The sequence below is a fragment of the Octodon degus genome, unplaced genomic scaffold (genome assembly GCF_000260255.1).
Source record: "Octodon degus isolate 3935 unplaced genomic scaffold, OctDeg1.0 scaffold00008, whole genome shotgun sequence".
Taxonomy (NCBI): domain Eukaryota; kingdom Metazoa; phylum Chordata; class Mammalia; order Rodentia; family Octodontidae; genus Octodon; species Octodon degus.
This window is the reverse complement of record NW_004524584.1, coordinates 24,307,676-24,324,869: the sequence shown is the minus strand read 5'-3', so window position 1 is coordinate 24,324,869 and position 17,194 is coordinate 24,307,676. Positions and strand designations below refer to the sequence as shown.

The 17,194-nt window shown below is 42.7% G+C and overlaps 1 protein-coding gene across 1 annotated transcript in view; it reads right to left on the bottom strand.

Moving 5' to 3' along the window:
• Positions 1-16,841, bottom strand: part of LOC101580939 (adenylate cyclase type 2) — a 200,226-nt gene extending 183,385 nt beyond the window's left edge. The window contains exon 1 of the mRNA XM_023706620.1: positions 16,680-16,841. Within this exon, the coding sequence (XP_023562388.1) occupies positions 16,680-16,766 (87 nt within the window). The 5' untranslated portion in view covers positions 16,767-16,841. The remainder of the gene's footprint in view (positions 1-16,679) is intronic.
• Between the last annotated feature and the right edge of the window lie 353 nt (positions 16,842-17,194).

The window sequence follows — 17,194 nt, the reverse complement described above, 5'->3', positions numbered from 1 at the left end:
AAAGAAAGGTTTGGAGTTGGGGTAGTAGGGCACAGGAGCCACAAATTAAAATGGAGAAAGTGTCAGAAGAGTACAGTTTGGGTAAAGACGGTATGTGGATATTCTGGGTCCATGGGGTTGATGAAAAAGTGGATCAAAAACCAACAAAACAACAGCCCCCAAAGGACAGGAGAATTATTGCTGAAATGGAAGCCAATATCCAGACAGGATGAGTGGAAATGTGTTATGAGCAAAAGCTCACTCTTGCAAATGTGGAGAAAGGATGTTCCTATCCTCTGAAGTGGTGCTATTGTTGGTAGTCGGGGTAAGCGGGGTAGAAAGCACATCTCCTGCAGGAATACACGGAGGACTGAAGTCAGGGGACTGAGGTGGTGCTGCGCAACTCTCCTGGAGTATTTGCTGCCAGTAGACAAGCTAGTAGGCAGTATAGGGAAACACTCAGACATACAGCCTCAAGATAGCAGATGCCTGGAAAGCCAGTGCTTCCAGCAGAACCCTGGGTCTGGAGGACAGTGACACAGTGAAGGTGAGAAACGGAAGGAGATTCCACAATCATGAGAAATCATGAGGGGTTTTCAGCATGTTGAACATCAAGTGAAAGAGAATAAGAACAGAGCCACTTTCGGATACCTTAGAAAAGATAATTTTTCCTGTTTGTGTTTTGATTTGAGTGTAAAAGAAACTGAAAAGTTTGTCAGCAAAATAGAGGAGAGACATGCACTATGGAGGCCAGTTACATAAATGATAATTAAATAATAATTATGTTAAAATGTTGGTGATGATATTATAAAATTTCTCACAAGCTTTGCTAAACATAATATCCAGGCTTACAAATCATGCTTGAAAGGAACATGAAATACAAAATAGATTGAGATTATCAAATATTAGGAAACAATACTTAACAATAAAAAATTGGATGAGAAGCTCTAGAAAAGGTACATGGCTCACAAAAAATACAAAAGGATGAAATTGATTTCTCAAAGAAAAAAGCAAGGCAAGCTTAGATTTGCACACAAAATCAAAACTTCATGACTTAAAAGAGAAACACTTAAAGAAACTAGAAAAATCAGTGTAGTTTAGAAAGGACTGTATGTTTGAGCGTATACAGAGACCTGCTGGGCCCTTCCCGTAAGGACGTGCTTGGCAAAGCTGCCCAGATCTCTTGCACTTAATGCAAAGCTTTTGATGCCAAACAATATGAAAATTAAATGTAAAAAAGCAAACAGTGTAGTTTGCAAATGTTTAATGTCAGTCTCAATTCAGTGTTTCCCTTAGGATATTCTCACTTCACGGAGGTAGCAAGGCACACCTATAGAGCCCTTTTGCCTGTCAGTGCGATATTAAATAAATTAGAGGAGATGCAGAATATCCCATTATAATACAAACTTCATGTTCAATGACTTTGCCCAGCAGGATAAGCAGATTAAATGCATTTCCAACTTCAATTTCAACCTTTGATGGATTTGTTGAGACATAACCCTCTTAGAAGTCAAGGAGCACCTCTGTGTGAGTTCAGGCCAAAAGCCCTGCTAAAGTGACCAGTCTGTTGAGTGTTTGGATACAAGAGAAATATACATCCTAACCAGAGCTCTGTACTATTATAACCAACCAAAGTCATGTTACAAATATGATACTCTCTTCTTTAGAGCACACAAGTATATGATGTTTTAGTAGAAAGCTATTAAACATTTGTGAGAACTTCATGGGAAAAACCCCTGAAAGCTTGTTGATTGATTTAATGATGTATTTCCATAGGAAAACTGAACATTTCTAGATTGGAAGGCTAAAAGAGTACTATTTTTGAAACCTGTAAAATAAAGAGAAATCCCCACATTCAATGCAGAAAAGCAAACATGCGAGAAATCAAAGAAAGTTAAACGCCCATCCACACATGCACACACACATGCACATGCACATGCACACACATGAATGATAATGATAATTTTGGAAACTATAGGGACACTGCAAAGAGCAAGTAGAACTGTGAACTCACAGTGATGTGGCCACAGAAACAAACTCAGGAATATAAAAAAATAGTTCAATATGACCTAAAATGTTGAGAAGATATAAAATATGATAATGAGACTTCTTAATGTCATGGAACACAAAAAGATAACACACCAAGAAGGAAAAACAAAACAATTCCTATCTAACACTATGGTCATGTATGTTACAGCACAATGAAACAGAGATTAGCTGGAGGTTCACAGCATCTGAGCCTCCTGCAGCAGATGTACTGGGGAGTGTGGTCCCATCCAATCCCCAAGCCCTTTATCCTCACTCCAGTATACTGTCTCAGAAGGCGTGTGGTGTTCTGGCTCCACGACACTCCCACTCTGTGCCCTCCCGGAGAGGCGAGGTAACTCCAGGTCATCGGAAATGGGCCTCACACTTGGAGTCTCCTTCCTTGGTGGGACATGAACGGACAGACAGGGTAGCACCAGATCTTCAACCCTCGACTCATAGGTTCCCCAGTGAAGAAGCCTGAGCCCTAAACAAGCATAGGACTTTCTTTGTAGCATTAGAAAATTACAGTTTCCCAATCAATTCTCAGCTGGTATGTTATTTCCCAATACATATTAGAAAGACACAGTAGCCCATAGCTCTCCACTTCATGGGTAAAGAAAGACACCAAGAAAGAAAAAAAAGCACCTTTCTCATGTTACAGAAGTACCACGAAATTGGTAAATTTCAGTTTTCTGTATAATAATATTCTTGATTTCCTCAGGCTAGCCCTTCTTCTTTTCTTCTATTTATGTTTTTGGCAGCACAGGGTTTCAGTATGCAGCTCAGACTCTTAGTGAGCCTCCTGGTTTCAGCCTTCCCAGAGCCAGGACTGCAGGTGTGCGCCACCATGTCCAGACTCAGTGGCTGGCTCAGTATGCCTGGGGTCAGGGCCGACATGGCATGTGGTGCTGGGGTTCGAACCCCGGTCCCTGTTCTTGTCTAAGAAGGCCCTTAGTCTACTGAGCTATCTCCCTGACCCTTAGCCTTCTTTTTACAATGTTCATTTGCCAATCCAATCCAATCCAATCATGTCACAAAAGACAAAAGACAGGAGCCATAAAGCTCATTTACATGAGAAATGAAAGGAACATTTTTCACGGAGACATGTAAAAGGTTTATTTCTTTTGTATTTTTCCTCAGTGATTCAAAGAAATCTGTCAATTTTCTCTCATATGGAATTTGTCACACTTTATGTTCACTTAGGTCAGCTGACAAAGTACACAACTCTCTAATGAAAGATTCTGTCTCTGTTTTTCAACAAGGTATTTGAAAGGCCACTAATAATATTCCAAGAGGCCTGCCCACTGTGAATAGTTATGTCCCAGGTCCTATGTTTTGATGCTCTAAGATCGAAGTTTCTTCTTAAAATGTTTAAAATCTGTTATTGACATTTTCTTCTGTTCACTAATCCACCCTTTGCGACACCCACTCCTAGAAAATGTCCTAAAGTTTTCCATTCAGCTTGTTAATAAAATTCACCAGCAAAGATGTGAAATAGTGATTATGCTAAGTATTGTACTCATCAATGTCAAAATCCAATGCTGCTTTAAAGATTCATCTCCCTGTCGTGATTGTATCCATGAGCCAAGGGTTTTAAAAAAGCTGAGCTTAAATGCATGCTTTTCAGCAGATCTGGATCAAGAGAACAAATGGGGATGATTTTAAGCTTGCATCTCACCTCTGACATAAAACTGCATCTTTCATAACATACTTCAAAAATTCTGTATCTTCTCTACCTCCTGGAAGGAGACTGATGGCTTTCGTGACAATGAAGCTAAAATAACTCAAGTTTATAGAAATATGTCAGCCCCGTATAACACTGGAAGTCATTACAGAGAGGAACATGGGGCTCGGAGAACTGGAAATTTTTGCTGTTTATCTTTTTTTCATGTCTGAAGTTTTAGCAAGTCTGAGCATCAGTTTTGTGAGAGATGCTATAAATGAGCCTCATAAGGAGAAGATGTGTCTGATGATGTCTGGCTTTGTTCAAAGCAGTCATGAAGCCCAGATCAGTCAAAGGTTTTACTTGGTGTACGTCTGACTTGGCAGAGAGGGACGGAGAGGCAAGAGTGGTTCCTCCAGGGGATGCAGGGATGCTCAGGGGTCAGAACATTGCGAGAAGTCATGAGCTTTGGGTGACAGGACTGTAGAACCATTGAGAATAAGAATAGAAATAAAAAACAATGAACTCATAGCCTTTGCCAACCACACTTCCCACATTAAAGAAGAAGGATAGGAATGGAAGATAAGCAGGCCTGCTAGGAGATCTAGGTACATGGGCCCTGAACCACTTCGCTGGCACCAAAGTCTAAGGTGGCTTCAACAGGTCCTGTCCACAGATGACTCACGGGCAGTCGGAGCCCTTGGCAGGGTGGAGCCTTGGCTGGTATGCCTTCATGGCATCATCATCCTGAACTATGCCCCATGTGGATGTGAGCTTTGCTTTCTTGGAAGGAATTTTTCTTCCTCCGCCTGGTTCCTGTCCCAGAATGACAGAATCCATGCTACTAAGTTTTCCAGAGTGGTCCTTTGCTACAGCACAGAGACTTCTGTGTGGCTGGCTGCGCTTCGCATTCATTCCAACTGACTGGGTTGAACTCATGTGCAGTCAATGACAAGACAGCCGTGTCCTTATCTCACACTATATACTTGGCTAAGTCATAAATCTTCAAGGAACCTGCCATGGAAAAGGTGCCTAAAGAGAACCATGAAAAAGAGGAAAAACCAAAATCCCATTCCAACCAAATATCACTGCCTGGGCCCTTCCCACCTGCGGCTTTCAAAGGGCCCATGGGATGGCAGTGAGGGAGTCACGACTCAGGCTCAGGCAAGAGCCGTGTGTGGTAATTCAGTTTCCTCTTTCAAACTGCAGGAGTTCCACTAGCGCTGATTGCCATTTATCTTTAGCAGAAATTACTGGCTTTGGTCCTTCCATTCTCAAAATGAGGAGCACGCTTTCAGCTAAACTGCTGAACCTTGAAACTGCTAAGCTCGGAACGGTCATCCTCCTGAGATCGCAGAATGACGCATGCATTGGTATGTGCTGAGTTTTTAAGAAGGACACATTTGTTTTCTTTCAACGTTTAATTTTGTGGTATAACTTCATTGTGGATCTAAATCACTGTGTTTTTAAAACTTGTTCTAACCTAGTGAAGGTCTAAGTATTTTGTCTGAAGTGATTTTCATTATTTTCCCTATGTTCTTGCCAGAAATTTGTTCCTTTTCATGGCTTCCATGTTCTCTTTTGCCTCCCTTCTAATAAGTGTTTCCTCTCCTTTCTATCTGGCTTAGCAGTCTTTCTAGTAGCTGTCATCAGACTAAGAGCTAGCCTAGTGGATGGGCTGCACCTATGACTAATTAATAACACAGGAAGTAGGAATCCTTTGCAGAAAAGCCAATGATCACTCTGCTTACCCCTTCTTCAGAATAAGTCCTCAGGATACAAGAAAGACGTATGAGGAAAAGGAGTAAGGCAAAAGAGTAAACACAATCAGTAGGCAACGTTAAAGGGATTGTCAGAGAGTCTGAATTAAAGGGATTGCTGGAGTTTCCGCATTGTGCAACCGAGTGCTGACTTCCCGTTCTGCATTTCTGGCTTCTCTTTGTGGCTACATATGTGAGCAGGACTGTTCCCTTTATAACACCCACTGTGGACCTCCTACTATCTCGTCACAGAAGACACTGTTCGGTCCCCACAGTCTAAAGAATGCAGTTTAAATCCTCGAGCCCATAAAACGATAGGTGGTGCTGCTACTCACTGACCCCTTTTCTTTCTTCCCACTTTCTCCTCAATGGCGCTCTCCTTCACACACTTCTTTGCCATTGTGAAGACGCTATCCTGGCCCACAGTGACCAGCATTCTGTTACGACCAGTGGCCTCTTCTTCATAGTCTTCTCACATCATCGACTCGTCAGGATTTGACTAAGTTAAGCTCTTCCCACTGGGAAACTTGTTCTCTTCACTTCTACTTAACCATACTCTGTGAGTATTTTTTTTCACCACAGTGAGCTCTTATAATTTTATACCGTGTTGTGTGACAAAGTTCACTGTAAATCTGTTGGTCTGGGAGCTGCCTAAAACATTTTTGAGTGTGTCGGAGCTGGCCAGGGAGGTACAATTTTGGGATCCATATCTACTTCCTGGCTCCTTCCTATCTGGAGCTGTCCTTTTGTTCTACTTCCTGACTACCATGAGCTAAGCAATTTTTTTTTTTTCTCTGTCATACCCTTTTGCCACGGAGCCAGCCAACTATAGGTCACATCCTCTGAAACCATGAACTACTGAAAACTTTCTCTTTCATTTTCATTATTTATTTTATTTATTTTTTATACAGTGTCTCACTATGCAGTTCAGACTCACAGTGATCCTCCTGCCTCAGCCTCTCTAGCACTGAGATTACAGATGTGTGCTACCTTGGTAGGACCTCTCTACTTTATTTTTTTAATACTAATCTGAGTGAGAAAGAAATAACATTGAGACAGTTTCAAAACAGGTTAGTAGGAGAGTGACAATAATTAGTACATTGTATATTGTTGTCATAGTAGTTATTCATAGTACAAGATGCAGATATGATATCTTGTCTAAACACTATTAGTGCAAATTTTCTCATTGAACTAAGAGAAAGTAGTTGTATATCTATCCTAACTATTTTGTATATACATATATATTTTTTCACTATAAAATGGTCATTCATTTATATCCCTCTCCTTTTTGTTTGTTTATTTCAATGTGGAGTCTTTTTTTTTGGGGGGGGGTACTGGGGATTGAGCTCAGGACCTTGCACTTGCCAGGCAAGTGCTTATTCTACTGAGCTTTTTCCCCAGTCCCCATGGAACTTTCTATTTTACATGGCAGGCATCAGGCACTGTTTCAGTGACAGGAAAGCTGACTCATATAGTTTGACATTCATTTTATTTGAATTTGTTATTGTTGTTTTTTGGTACTGAGAATTGAACTGTGGACCTCGCTAGGCAGGCTCTGTGCTACTAAGCTATATTGCTGGCCCATTCATATTTATTTATTTATTGTGTTTTGTGCAGGGTCTCACTTCACAGCTGAGACTTGTAGTGACTCTCCTATTTTCAAGCCTCTGAGTGCTGGGATTACAAGTGTGCGCCACCACACCCGGACTTGGTCCTAGCTCAGGGCGTCTGGGTGTGAGGCTGGTGTAGCATGTGGTATGAAGGATTGAACCCTGATCCCTGCACTTGCCTAAGTAGGTGCTTATTCCACTGAGCCAATCTGCACTTCTCATAATATAAGCAGGACTTGGTCACCCTTGGTGGTGTACATCTTCTTCTCCCACTTGTTCAAAGTAGTTAATCCAGACATATGCTTGAGATGACTTTTTTTTTTTTTTTTTTTTTGGCAGAACTGGGGATTGAACTCAGGCCCTTGCGCTTGCCAGGGAAACGCTTGATCCACTGAGCCATCTCCCCGGCCCCTGATATGACTATTGATTGGTGACTCTCTCTCCTGCCTCTCAATGGGAAATCTAGACAGGACCTGATTGACTCACATCACTGAAGTCTACACCATGGAGGGACTGTAGATAGACGGTCCCCTCTTGTGACCCCTCTGCACCACAGCATGACTGCAAGGAGTTTAGTGTGCTTCTTCCAAGTCCCCCACTATAATACTGCTCAGAAAGCCTGCTAAGAGAATGCCCACTAAACGCTTCGCCTCACAGAGCCTCCTGCTCTCCTTCCCTGCACATGCAGCTTGAGTGTGAGAGTCCTGGACAGCCCAGCACGTCCGTTGGCTCTGAGAGCGCATGCCTGGGCTCTGCAGGGAGCACACAGCTTTGCTTTTGTTAAGCTGCCTTCTTTGTATCATCTGGTCCCATCTGCTCTCAACTTCTTTTGCAGTGTGAGTTCTAGAGACTATCTTGATAGAAATAAACTAAGCACAGGACAGATGGAAGCCATAGAGTATTTGCTATTACAAACCACTTTTTTGTGAGAGGACACGTGGTCACAGATTGGACACTTATGCAATCAGGCCCTTGTTGGTATAAAGAAGTATTTTATGAGAGGTGCATTTGAGGCATCTACAATAGAATCCTCCAGAATTCCATCACGACAAGTTCAATGTGTAGTGACTCTTGTGAGACAGACCTCAAAACCAAATTAAAGAAAAATACCCATCATAAGGTGTACAAAATTAGTTGATCTTTCTCAGTAACCTTGGTCTGTTCCTCCTCCTCTGACTCTACTTAAACACTGCTAGGTTGTCAGTTTGGCCCTAAGTCCCTGGTATCTTTTTCTAACTATGTTCTTTCCCCAGGGAACCTCATTTGGAACAGTAGCTTTAAATACCAGCTATATGCTGGGGACTTCCAAATTTACATCTTTAGCTCCAGATTTTATTTACAACTGCCGGCTTGGCATCTCCCTTTGGGCACCCAAAAGGCATATCAAAATGAAATGTTTGCTTCTCAGCTATTGATTTCTCTTTTGACCTTTACTTGCAGTAAATACAGTGATCAAAGAGTTGGAATTTCACATGTGACACATGAGTCACCATCTAGTTGCTCCAGCTCAAAGCCTAGGAAAGTTTTTGGATAGTTAGTCTTTCTCTCATCCAACTGTTAATCCCAAAGTAACTCTTAATGGATAAATTTCAAAATATATCCCACATGTGTCTACTCTCATTCAGGAGGCCCCTTTCTCTATACAACTGCCTGGGGCTGTGGTGTGAAAGGGTTCTCCAAAAGTTCATGTGTAGGACACTTACTCCCAAGACTCATAGGCTAATGGGATTTAGAAGTGGGCCCTTTCAGAGGCAAACAGGGTTAAGTGAAGTCATGAGGATGGAGCCCCATGGCGGTGTTAGTGGCATTCAAAGAAGGGAAGGAGAGCCTGTGCTAGGAGCTTGGGCTGTCTCACTAAATCATGCCTTCTGCTCCATGAGTGCTGTCACTGGATGTCAACATCATACTTCCAGACTTTTTGACCTCCCGAATCTTGAACTATGGATACCTCTTCTGTGTATGATTTAATAAATGAATACTCATACTGTGGTGTGAAGCTATTGCAATAAAAAGCAGAGCAAGACACGCAGCTTCCAATGGGCCACCTTACAACACTCCTACCTCCTCCTCCTGCCATCTATTTGTAGCTGAGAGGATTAAGACTGTTAATCAGTTGATGTTGTCATCCTCCTTCAAACCCTTTCGACTCAATATGTGATGAAATCCTACATCCTCACCCAGAATGCATTAGGCCCAGCATATCATCTGTGGCTTGCTGTTCTCCTCAAGTCTTCTAGCTTAAGAGGTGTCACACTGACCTTTCTGACCCTCACACAAGTCCATGTGGCTCCTGGCTCTGTGGCAGTCCTATTCACTTTGCTTACAGTCCATCTCAGTGGGTCCCCATGGGGCCAAGACTTTCTGCAATTCATGTTTCACTCACACATTGCCTTCCTGGAAGAGTCAGCTTGACTAGTGTTCTCAACCTTCCCTGTCATGTTTTGTCTCATTTCAATATTATGTCTTTGCATGAAAATTGTGGAGTTGGTAAGCTACGATCTGTATCGTGCCACAGAATTTAAACACAAAGAGAACAGGGGTCTTTGGTTCGGGTGCCATTGCTCTGTCACGTCTGGAAAAATCTTCAACACATAATAAATAAAGAAAATTTTGAATTTAGAATCTGATACATACAAGTGCACCCTTTTGTATCTGTACATTCCTGTAATCTGTGGAAGAGTTATATAAAAAATATTGTTGAACTTGAAAAGTGTATGCCTGAATTTATACGCATATTCCTAAGTACGTTCACATTTATCAAACTATATGTGTTTGGGAGGCATTCTCACATTCTTTCTCACACATATATTAAATGCCTGCTAATATGGAAATATATTAAAAGGCTCATCTAGAGAATTCCTGGAATAAAATTTACTAAGATTTTGAGAGAACCCAGCCTGAAGAAGAAACCCTCAAGGAATAACACTGTTTTCATACACGTGTAATTAACAAAACTTGAAAAGTTCGTGAGTGTCAATCTGGGAAGACACACTCGGTTCCCCGACGCAGTCAGCACGCCACTAATGCCTTTGGAGGCGCTTGTGCTCAGGGCCATGTGCTGCTGAACATTCAGGTCCGACAGCTAACATTTTGGAGGTGATCCTTTATGATGAATCCAAAATGTTCCCCTTTCTCCATTAGAAGTCATAACCGTGCATCTGTGTTACATTTGCAGAACAGAAATATAATGGCAATCATAGAAGACTTACCGCTTTCATTTTGGAGCAGAAAAACATTTTCTCCCTGCTGGTGACGAATCTCAGAAAAATGGATACCAGAATGGCTGATTTTGGGATTCCTTTTATTTATTTTATTTTATTTATTTATTTGTTTAAGAACAGGGGATTGAACTCAGACCCTTGCGCTTGCCAGGGAAGTGCTTATTCTACTGAACCATCTCCCTGGCCCTGGGAGTCCTTTTATTTGGGTTATTTTACTCGCATCAAGTGATGAAGAGCTTTCTTGAATTCTTTGCATTAGATTATCCGCTGCCTATTATTCATTCCTGAAAGTATCAAAGTGACATATCTCTGAATATAGAGAGGAGTCTCACTGCCACACCAGGCACTTCCAGTGCCCAGAAGCGCCAAAGCAGCCTTCTTCACAGGACACAAGTTTTGGGCATCGGGGTCTCTTGGTATTATTAACAAACATAGCTTGTGATAGTCTAGACCAAACACATCTTTTCCAGCGTCTCTCCAACAGCACAGGTGAACGTCTCCTCGGTGTGGGCATTAGCTGGGAGTGCTGCTCCAGTTCTTTACATGGGACAAACTTCTGAAGGGTTTCATTTTATCATTTGACTTTTTTTTCTGCCACTAGACTTCTGCATGTGCTTAATCATTAAAAGAATCTGTGATTAAATGCTGCAATCCTACTTTATTCTTTCTATAGGAACAAAATATTTCTTTTTAAAGAGTTACCAAATTGTTGCTCATGCTTTGTTCGCTGAGCTCCTAAAATCTCCTGCATTTATGTAGTTCATTAGGCATCAAGGCTTCCAGAGTTTTCTAAGGGTCCTCTGCCTTCCGCTTTTGAATTTGGGTCTGTAAATGATGCTTTCTCCTTAAGAAGCAGAGCCCACACTCCATGCACAGCCTTCATCAAAACTTCTGAGGACAGGTAATGATCTCAATCTTCCTAATGAGAAGACCTTCTAGAAAAGTTTGTTGACTTGCTTTGAAGATTATTGACGTATTCACCCTGGAGTTGATCTTCATATCTCGCTGCGAAGGCACCCGAAGTGGTCACATCTTGAAACATTTTGCTCTGGAATTTCTCCATATGGCTTAATATCTGAGCCACATGAGAATTTAGAAATCAATCTGATGCAATGTGGTGCAAACTGTTAAAAACAATTCTCCATGTTCATGCTAACAGGCTTGAATGCCAACATTGTGCAAAGACTGCTTGTCTAAAACCTCCACTGTTCATGTTTTCCAACTCTAAAGCAAAAAGCATTGTCTTCTGCAGTTTTACCTTCCACTACAAATGGCTGAGAAAAACAAACAAACAAACATGGGGACCAACACTTACCTCGCCATGTCCTGTGGATAAAATGGGTAAACAGAATGGCTAGGAGTAAGAAGTTTGCTCTCTCCAGCAATGAGTAGATACCAAAGAAAACAATTATGCAAGTAATGTTTTAAATAAAAGGCAAGGAATCAGATACAGCAGCGAAGCATCCCTGGGATGAGGCAGAGCTTCGTTCTCTCCAATGGTGCAGGAAGCCGAGTTGAGCCTCAGGTGCCATCGAGATGACACATTCTGAGCGGAGTGGCGTGTGTCCGTGCTTTGCTGCCCTTGCTGGGCACACTATCCTTCCAAAATGCATGAGTAATATTTATATTCAACTTGTCTGCTTCAATTCTTTGGATCTGCACAGGGATTTCATTGATTTTCATTGATTTGTCTCCATGAGGAGGTGCCTCCTGCTCACCTGTCTCTCCCGTGAGTCCTCCTGTCCACTCAGATGGTGACAACGGGAGAAAATGACGAGTCCTATAAGCAGAGCATCCTCATCTGATCTGCTGGTGAAAAGTAAACCGAGCACGGAGAGATGGGATGGAAAAAGGGGCGGGAACAACTTGCCATCAAAGGTCCAGAGCTGGGAGCAGAATGCTCTGTTCAATCTGATGCCTCAAGGACAAAGGGAGTCTATGCTGGGGAGCTTTAGGGACAGCAGACGGTTGTCCTCCTTCCCCCCTTTCAGCAGCATGGCCACATGCAAAAGGTCAGGATGACATCTAAACTCTGTCATTCAGTGCTGTGCATGAGGTTGCAAAGTTAAGACCAGCTGCAGACCACTCACCCCAACAGGGTGCCCCTTGGGGATACCAAGACAGCTGCTTGGTATCCCCACTATGAAGGAGAACCAAGTTTCGGTAGCATAAATCTAGAGCAACCCAAGAGCATTTTACCTAGCAATAGAAATGAGTTGTGCTGTACATTTCTAATATTAAAATTAGGATAAATTGGATAGACCTAGTCTCTTCCCTCTCCTGGACACTCTTTGCTCATTTGAAGTTGCAGAGATTAAAATGATTTTGTATTCAGGGCCAGAAAGAGCACTCATTGAGTCACTAAATTGTCACAGAGGATGCTGAGTCCAGGTGCACAAGGATCTCACATTACCTACTGCAATGTGTGCATAGTGACTGTATTCTACCTGCAGGATGGTTCCACATCAAGGCAGACAATGTAAAACGTCTTTGAAGATGTTTGTTCTCTGTGCCTAAAAAAGAAAACTGGTTTTGACTCCTAAAGAGGGAATATTAATTTCATTTTCCTTGGCAGTGAGGAGACAGGGTGCTTGTTTTGTTTTGAATCCAGCTGTCACCAATTCCTGAGGGTCTATTACATACTCCACAGAGGAACGCTTGCTGTTTCTCAAGTCTGATAAAGGACCATCTGTTACCTTGCCTACTGCCTAAAATGGGTGAGGCTTTTCCTTGGGAATGTGAGACACCAGACTAGAGCCAAAACTCAGCGACGGGAACACCTTCGTCCTCCAAGTGTGCCCTTTTTCCTTCCAGCAGAAAACTCCTGATAGTTACTGTTGCAAAATGAGGGCACTTTGAGGATTAGAATGCAACTCTGAGAAATTATCTACCAATGTTTTTCATTCCTTCTCCCCCGTCAAATCTCACAGTGTAAGTGGCCACTTATTCAAACACTGATTGTAGTGTCTAGAAATCCTTCTAACTTGCATCTTGAAGAACTATAATGGGATTTTAAGAAAAGAAAATACAAAGTTGTGCCATTTGGGCAGTGTCCGAGAGTCCCTAGATGCTTCACACGAGTATCAAGTGTCCACATTCCCTTCCTGGGATGGACAGGACTGGCTTCCTGGGGTCACCTCCCTTTGCCTTCTTATTCAAGAAGCAAGGACAAAAGAAGGTGGAGCTGTGAAGCAGAGACAAAGAGATACACAAGATGGGGACCTCTCAGCCTCTTGCGGGAATCACCACGGTCTCTGAGGCAACTGTCAACATGGAATGATCAATCAGATGGTATTTGTTTGTTCAAGTAAAGAACTGAAACAAATTGTCTTCTGGCTTCTCGGCACATATACTCTTGAATGGAGGACCTAGAAGACACTCCGGCTTGCCATAGTAGCAGGGTTATGAGAGCTATGGGCTAAGTAGGAGGCGACATGTGGGACCCACAAATGGTCCATGGAATCTGTGACCTTGATTTGGTCATCGATCTGCTAGGTCTTAGGGACTGTTGCTCTCTATGAAGGCCACATAAGTTGTCATTGGTGAAGTACTTTGTTCCTTACACTTTGATATTTTCTCCAAGATGATTTATTGTTACTATGTAATTGCATGTTGTTCTGAGGAAGTACAACCCTCTCTTTTCCTTCTAGAAACATACTTTTTGAAGCCCTAACAAGGCAAGTACTCCACTCGAGAAATAAAGACCTAGAGGTGGACTTTCAACTTCTGAGACCAAATACATTTGAAGAGTCACAGTATATTTCAGCATAGCCCTTTCACACGGCTCTTTATTGTTTTAGTGCCTTTTTCTCTATTTCAAGAAGAATCATTGGCTTCTTCTTTGAAGACCATGACACACGTGTCCATTGCTTTCTAACATGCTGGTCTCAGAAAGTCTCTGACACCTTGGAAACCACAGTCCTCAAGCTACACGACGGTGCAATGTTACCTGTCTGGCCATTTGGACATTTTTTTAAATTTTATTTTAAAGAGGAAGAAAACATGGCTGGGGAGATAGCTTGGGGGTCTTAGCACCTTCCTGGCAAGGGCAAGGACCTGGGGTTTAATCTCTGGTACTGCATGCTGTGCCAGCTCCAATCCAGGTGTGCTGAGCAGGCCACCAAGACCACCTGTGGTAATACACATCTGTAATCCCAGTGCTGGGGAGGCTGATAGGAGGATCACTACAACTCTGAGCTGTATAGCAAGATCCAGTACCAAATAAATAAATAAATAAATAAATAAATAAAAGTTTAAGAAAAGAAGAGAAGAAAAGAAAAACAAATAACAAGAACCAAGACAAACAAAGCAAATAGAATGCTAGAAATAGTACAGAATTTCAAAACAAGAATAGAAAATTAACAATGGTTCTTATATCACATATTGTCATCATCAAATCTGTTGCTCAGATTACCACATATAGGCATGCCAGATTGATCGCGCAATTAAACATTAACTCTTCCTTTCACTAATCCTCCATTTTTTTCCTTGTCCTTTTCACCTTTTATTTCTGTTCAGACTTCTTGGCTCACTGGGACGAGGTTACTGTGTACCTTGGCTTCTCCAGGCTTTTTCAGAGAAATATGAAGTGTCGGAGGGCCTGGTCGCCTGGCTTGCTGCTTTGTCAAAGCTGTTACTGTAAATGGTAGGTTATATAATCTGTCTACTTGGAATTCCAGTGCTTGGGAGCCTGGGTACTATTCTGAAGTAGGTTCTGGAAGTGGCTGAGAGCAAAGTCAAATCTGTGTTTTGGGAACAATTTGACACTGTCTCTACTGTTTGAAGAAAGGAAGCCAACTCTTCTGAAACACTTAAACTCTGGAGTATAAAGTACACTGACACGAACTGTGACGACCCCATGCTGATTGTTGACACTGTGGGCTTTTCTAGAACCATGATATAAAACATTCCTGAATATCTACGTATAAAGAAAATGGACAAAAGTTTCAGGCGAATAACTGCCTATAGCTTTTGATGTACTCAGAATTTTACATACATAGAACTGAAGAATTAAACCTCAGTTATTGAATCTCATTGCTTTCCTGGTTGGTCATAGACAAAATGCAGGTTTTTAACACTGGATCTGGTGGCAAGACACATAGGGCTCAATGTCAACACTCTGGGATGCTGAAGTAGGACGACTGCTCAGTCCAGCCTGGGCAACTTGCAACCTCATGGAATCCTGTCTTAAAATAAGATAGAAAAGTGGGCTTGGGATGTGGTTCCGTACAAAGGCCCTGAGTTCAAAACCTCACACCACACGACAAGGAAACTTTATAAATACCTATGAGATTTGCCAGCAGTACCAGGGAGAAAGCACTGCTCACAACCACACTCCTAGAGCCTGCGACACACTCTGCGCTCAATAAATATTTGTTAAACAAATGAACTAACATCCTCTTTGAACAAAATGGGATGCGATTACCATTTATCAGTTCTTACGCGAACAGTGCCCAGGGCCAGTGCTGAAAGGCTGTAACTTTGGTCTCACCACCAAAACACATATGATGAGCTTTTGTAGAATGGATTAACTCAATACAATTTAACGTAGTAATTACGCATCTACTATATGCCCAACAGTGTTAACAGCCCAGGTATTATGAAAAAAGCTAGCAAAGAAGGGCAACAGAGAGCTCAGAAATCCATGCCAACCATCACCTTTGCAGACTAGCTACCAGGTGATAAATACAGCAGCCCTAGAATGCAAAGCCACTTGTGTGGCTTCTCTGCTGTCACCTGAAGAAAGTGCATACACTGCCGGTCCTCTTCCCATCAGTCTGTCCTCCAGAGCACTCCATGCTCCTGCATGCCCTGAGATAACACATGGCTAGCCCCCACCTCTTTTCATGAGACATTCTCTGCAATGCCACATCACAGTCAATATATTCGCAAGTTTGCCTTGCCGGGCACCATCCCAAGCATCATCTAGAGTAACCACCACCAAGTGCAACCATCTGCTCCTGGTCACCTTGCTCTCAGTGATGCCCACCGGCCCATCCCACATGGGCCACAGCTACTGCCCCCAGTGCTGGGAGAACACAGCGCAACGGCGAGGCTCAGATTTCTGCCAGGGTAGATTCTTGCCACAAACACTAAACAATGGTGCAAGGCCTTGCTGTTAGTTCAGCTTCCAACCCATTCCCCAGATCTGTGGATGACACTTGATGCGGCTGTCTGCCTGTGTGCGGTACTGGGCCATTAGGCTTCTTGGCCCAGAGCTGCACGGAGGAGATTCCATCGCTGTTCCTTGAGCTAAGTCCTCAGGCCAAGAGCCCAGGACTGGGCGCAAGCAGTCAGCGGCTGAGGTTTCTGTCTGATGCTCACGAATGAACAAACTCTGCACTCAGTACTCACAGCAGTAGCATCATTTCAGCCCTGCCTAAACTCACGAGCACACGGGATTAAAAGCACACGTTACCTGCTGGCGCTTTTCAAATTCCAGCTTGATCCGGGACTTGATGCAGTTGCACGTGTCCTGATACGTCTGCTGCAGAGCAAGCTCCATGAGGTGCTTGTGGTAGGCTCCGGCCAGGTTCCCGCAGATGAAGATGATCACGTTGGCCAGGATCTGCAGAGACAGACGGAGCCGCTCAGTAGGACCCGAGTTTCTCACTGAGGAACACGATAGAGCAATGGCAAGCAGCAATCGTGGTGAGACCATGGGTACAACTAGATCCAGTTAAATGGAAAGAAGTGGAACTGAAGGATTAAACAACGACGAGGAGAGGGTGGAGAAAAGATAGGAAAAATGGTAGGGCCAAACCACGCAAGTGTATATACAAGAAGGCTGAGGTGATGGCACTAAGAATTTTCATTAGTGTTATGAAAATAGCAGTTAATGTGTAGAACTCTCACCTTGACTAACTCTGTATGCAGATAACTGAGAACTAAGCAACTACACCGAGGACAGCAATATGTAATACAAAAACTGTG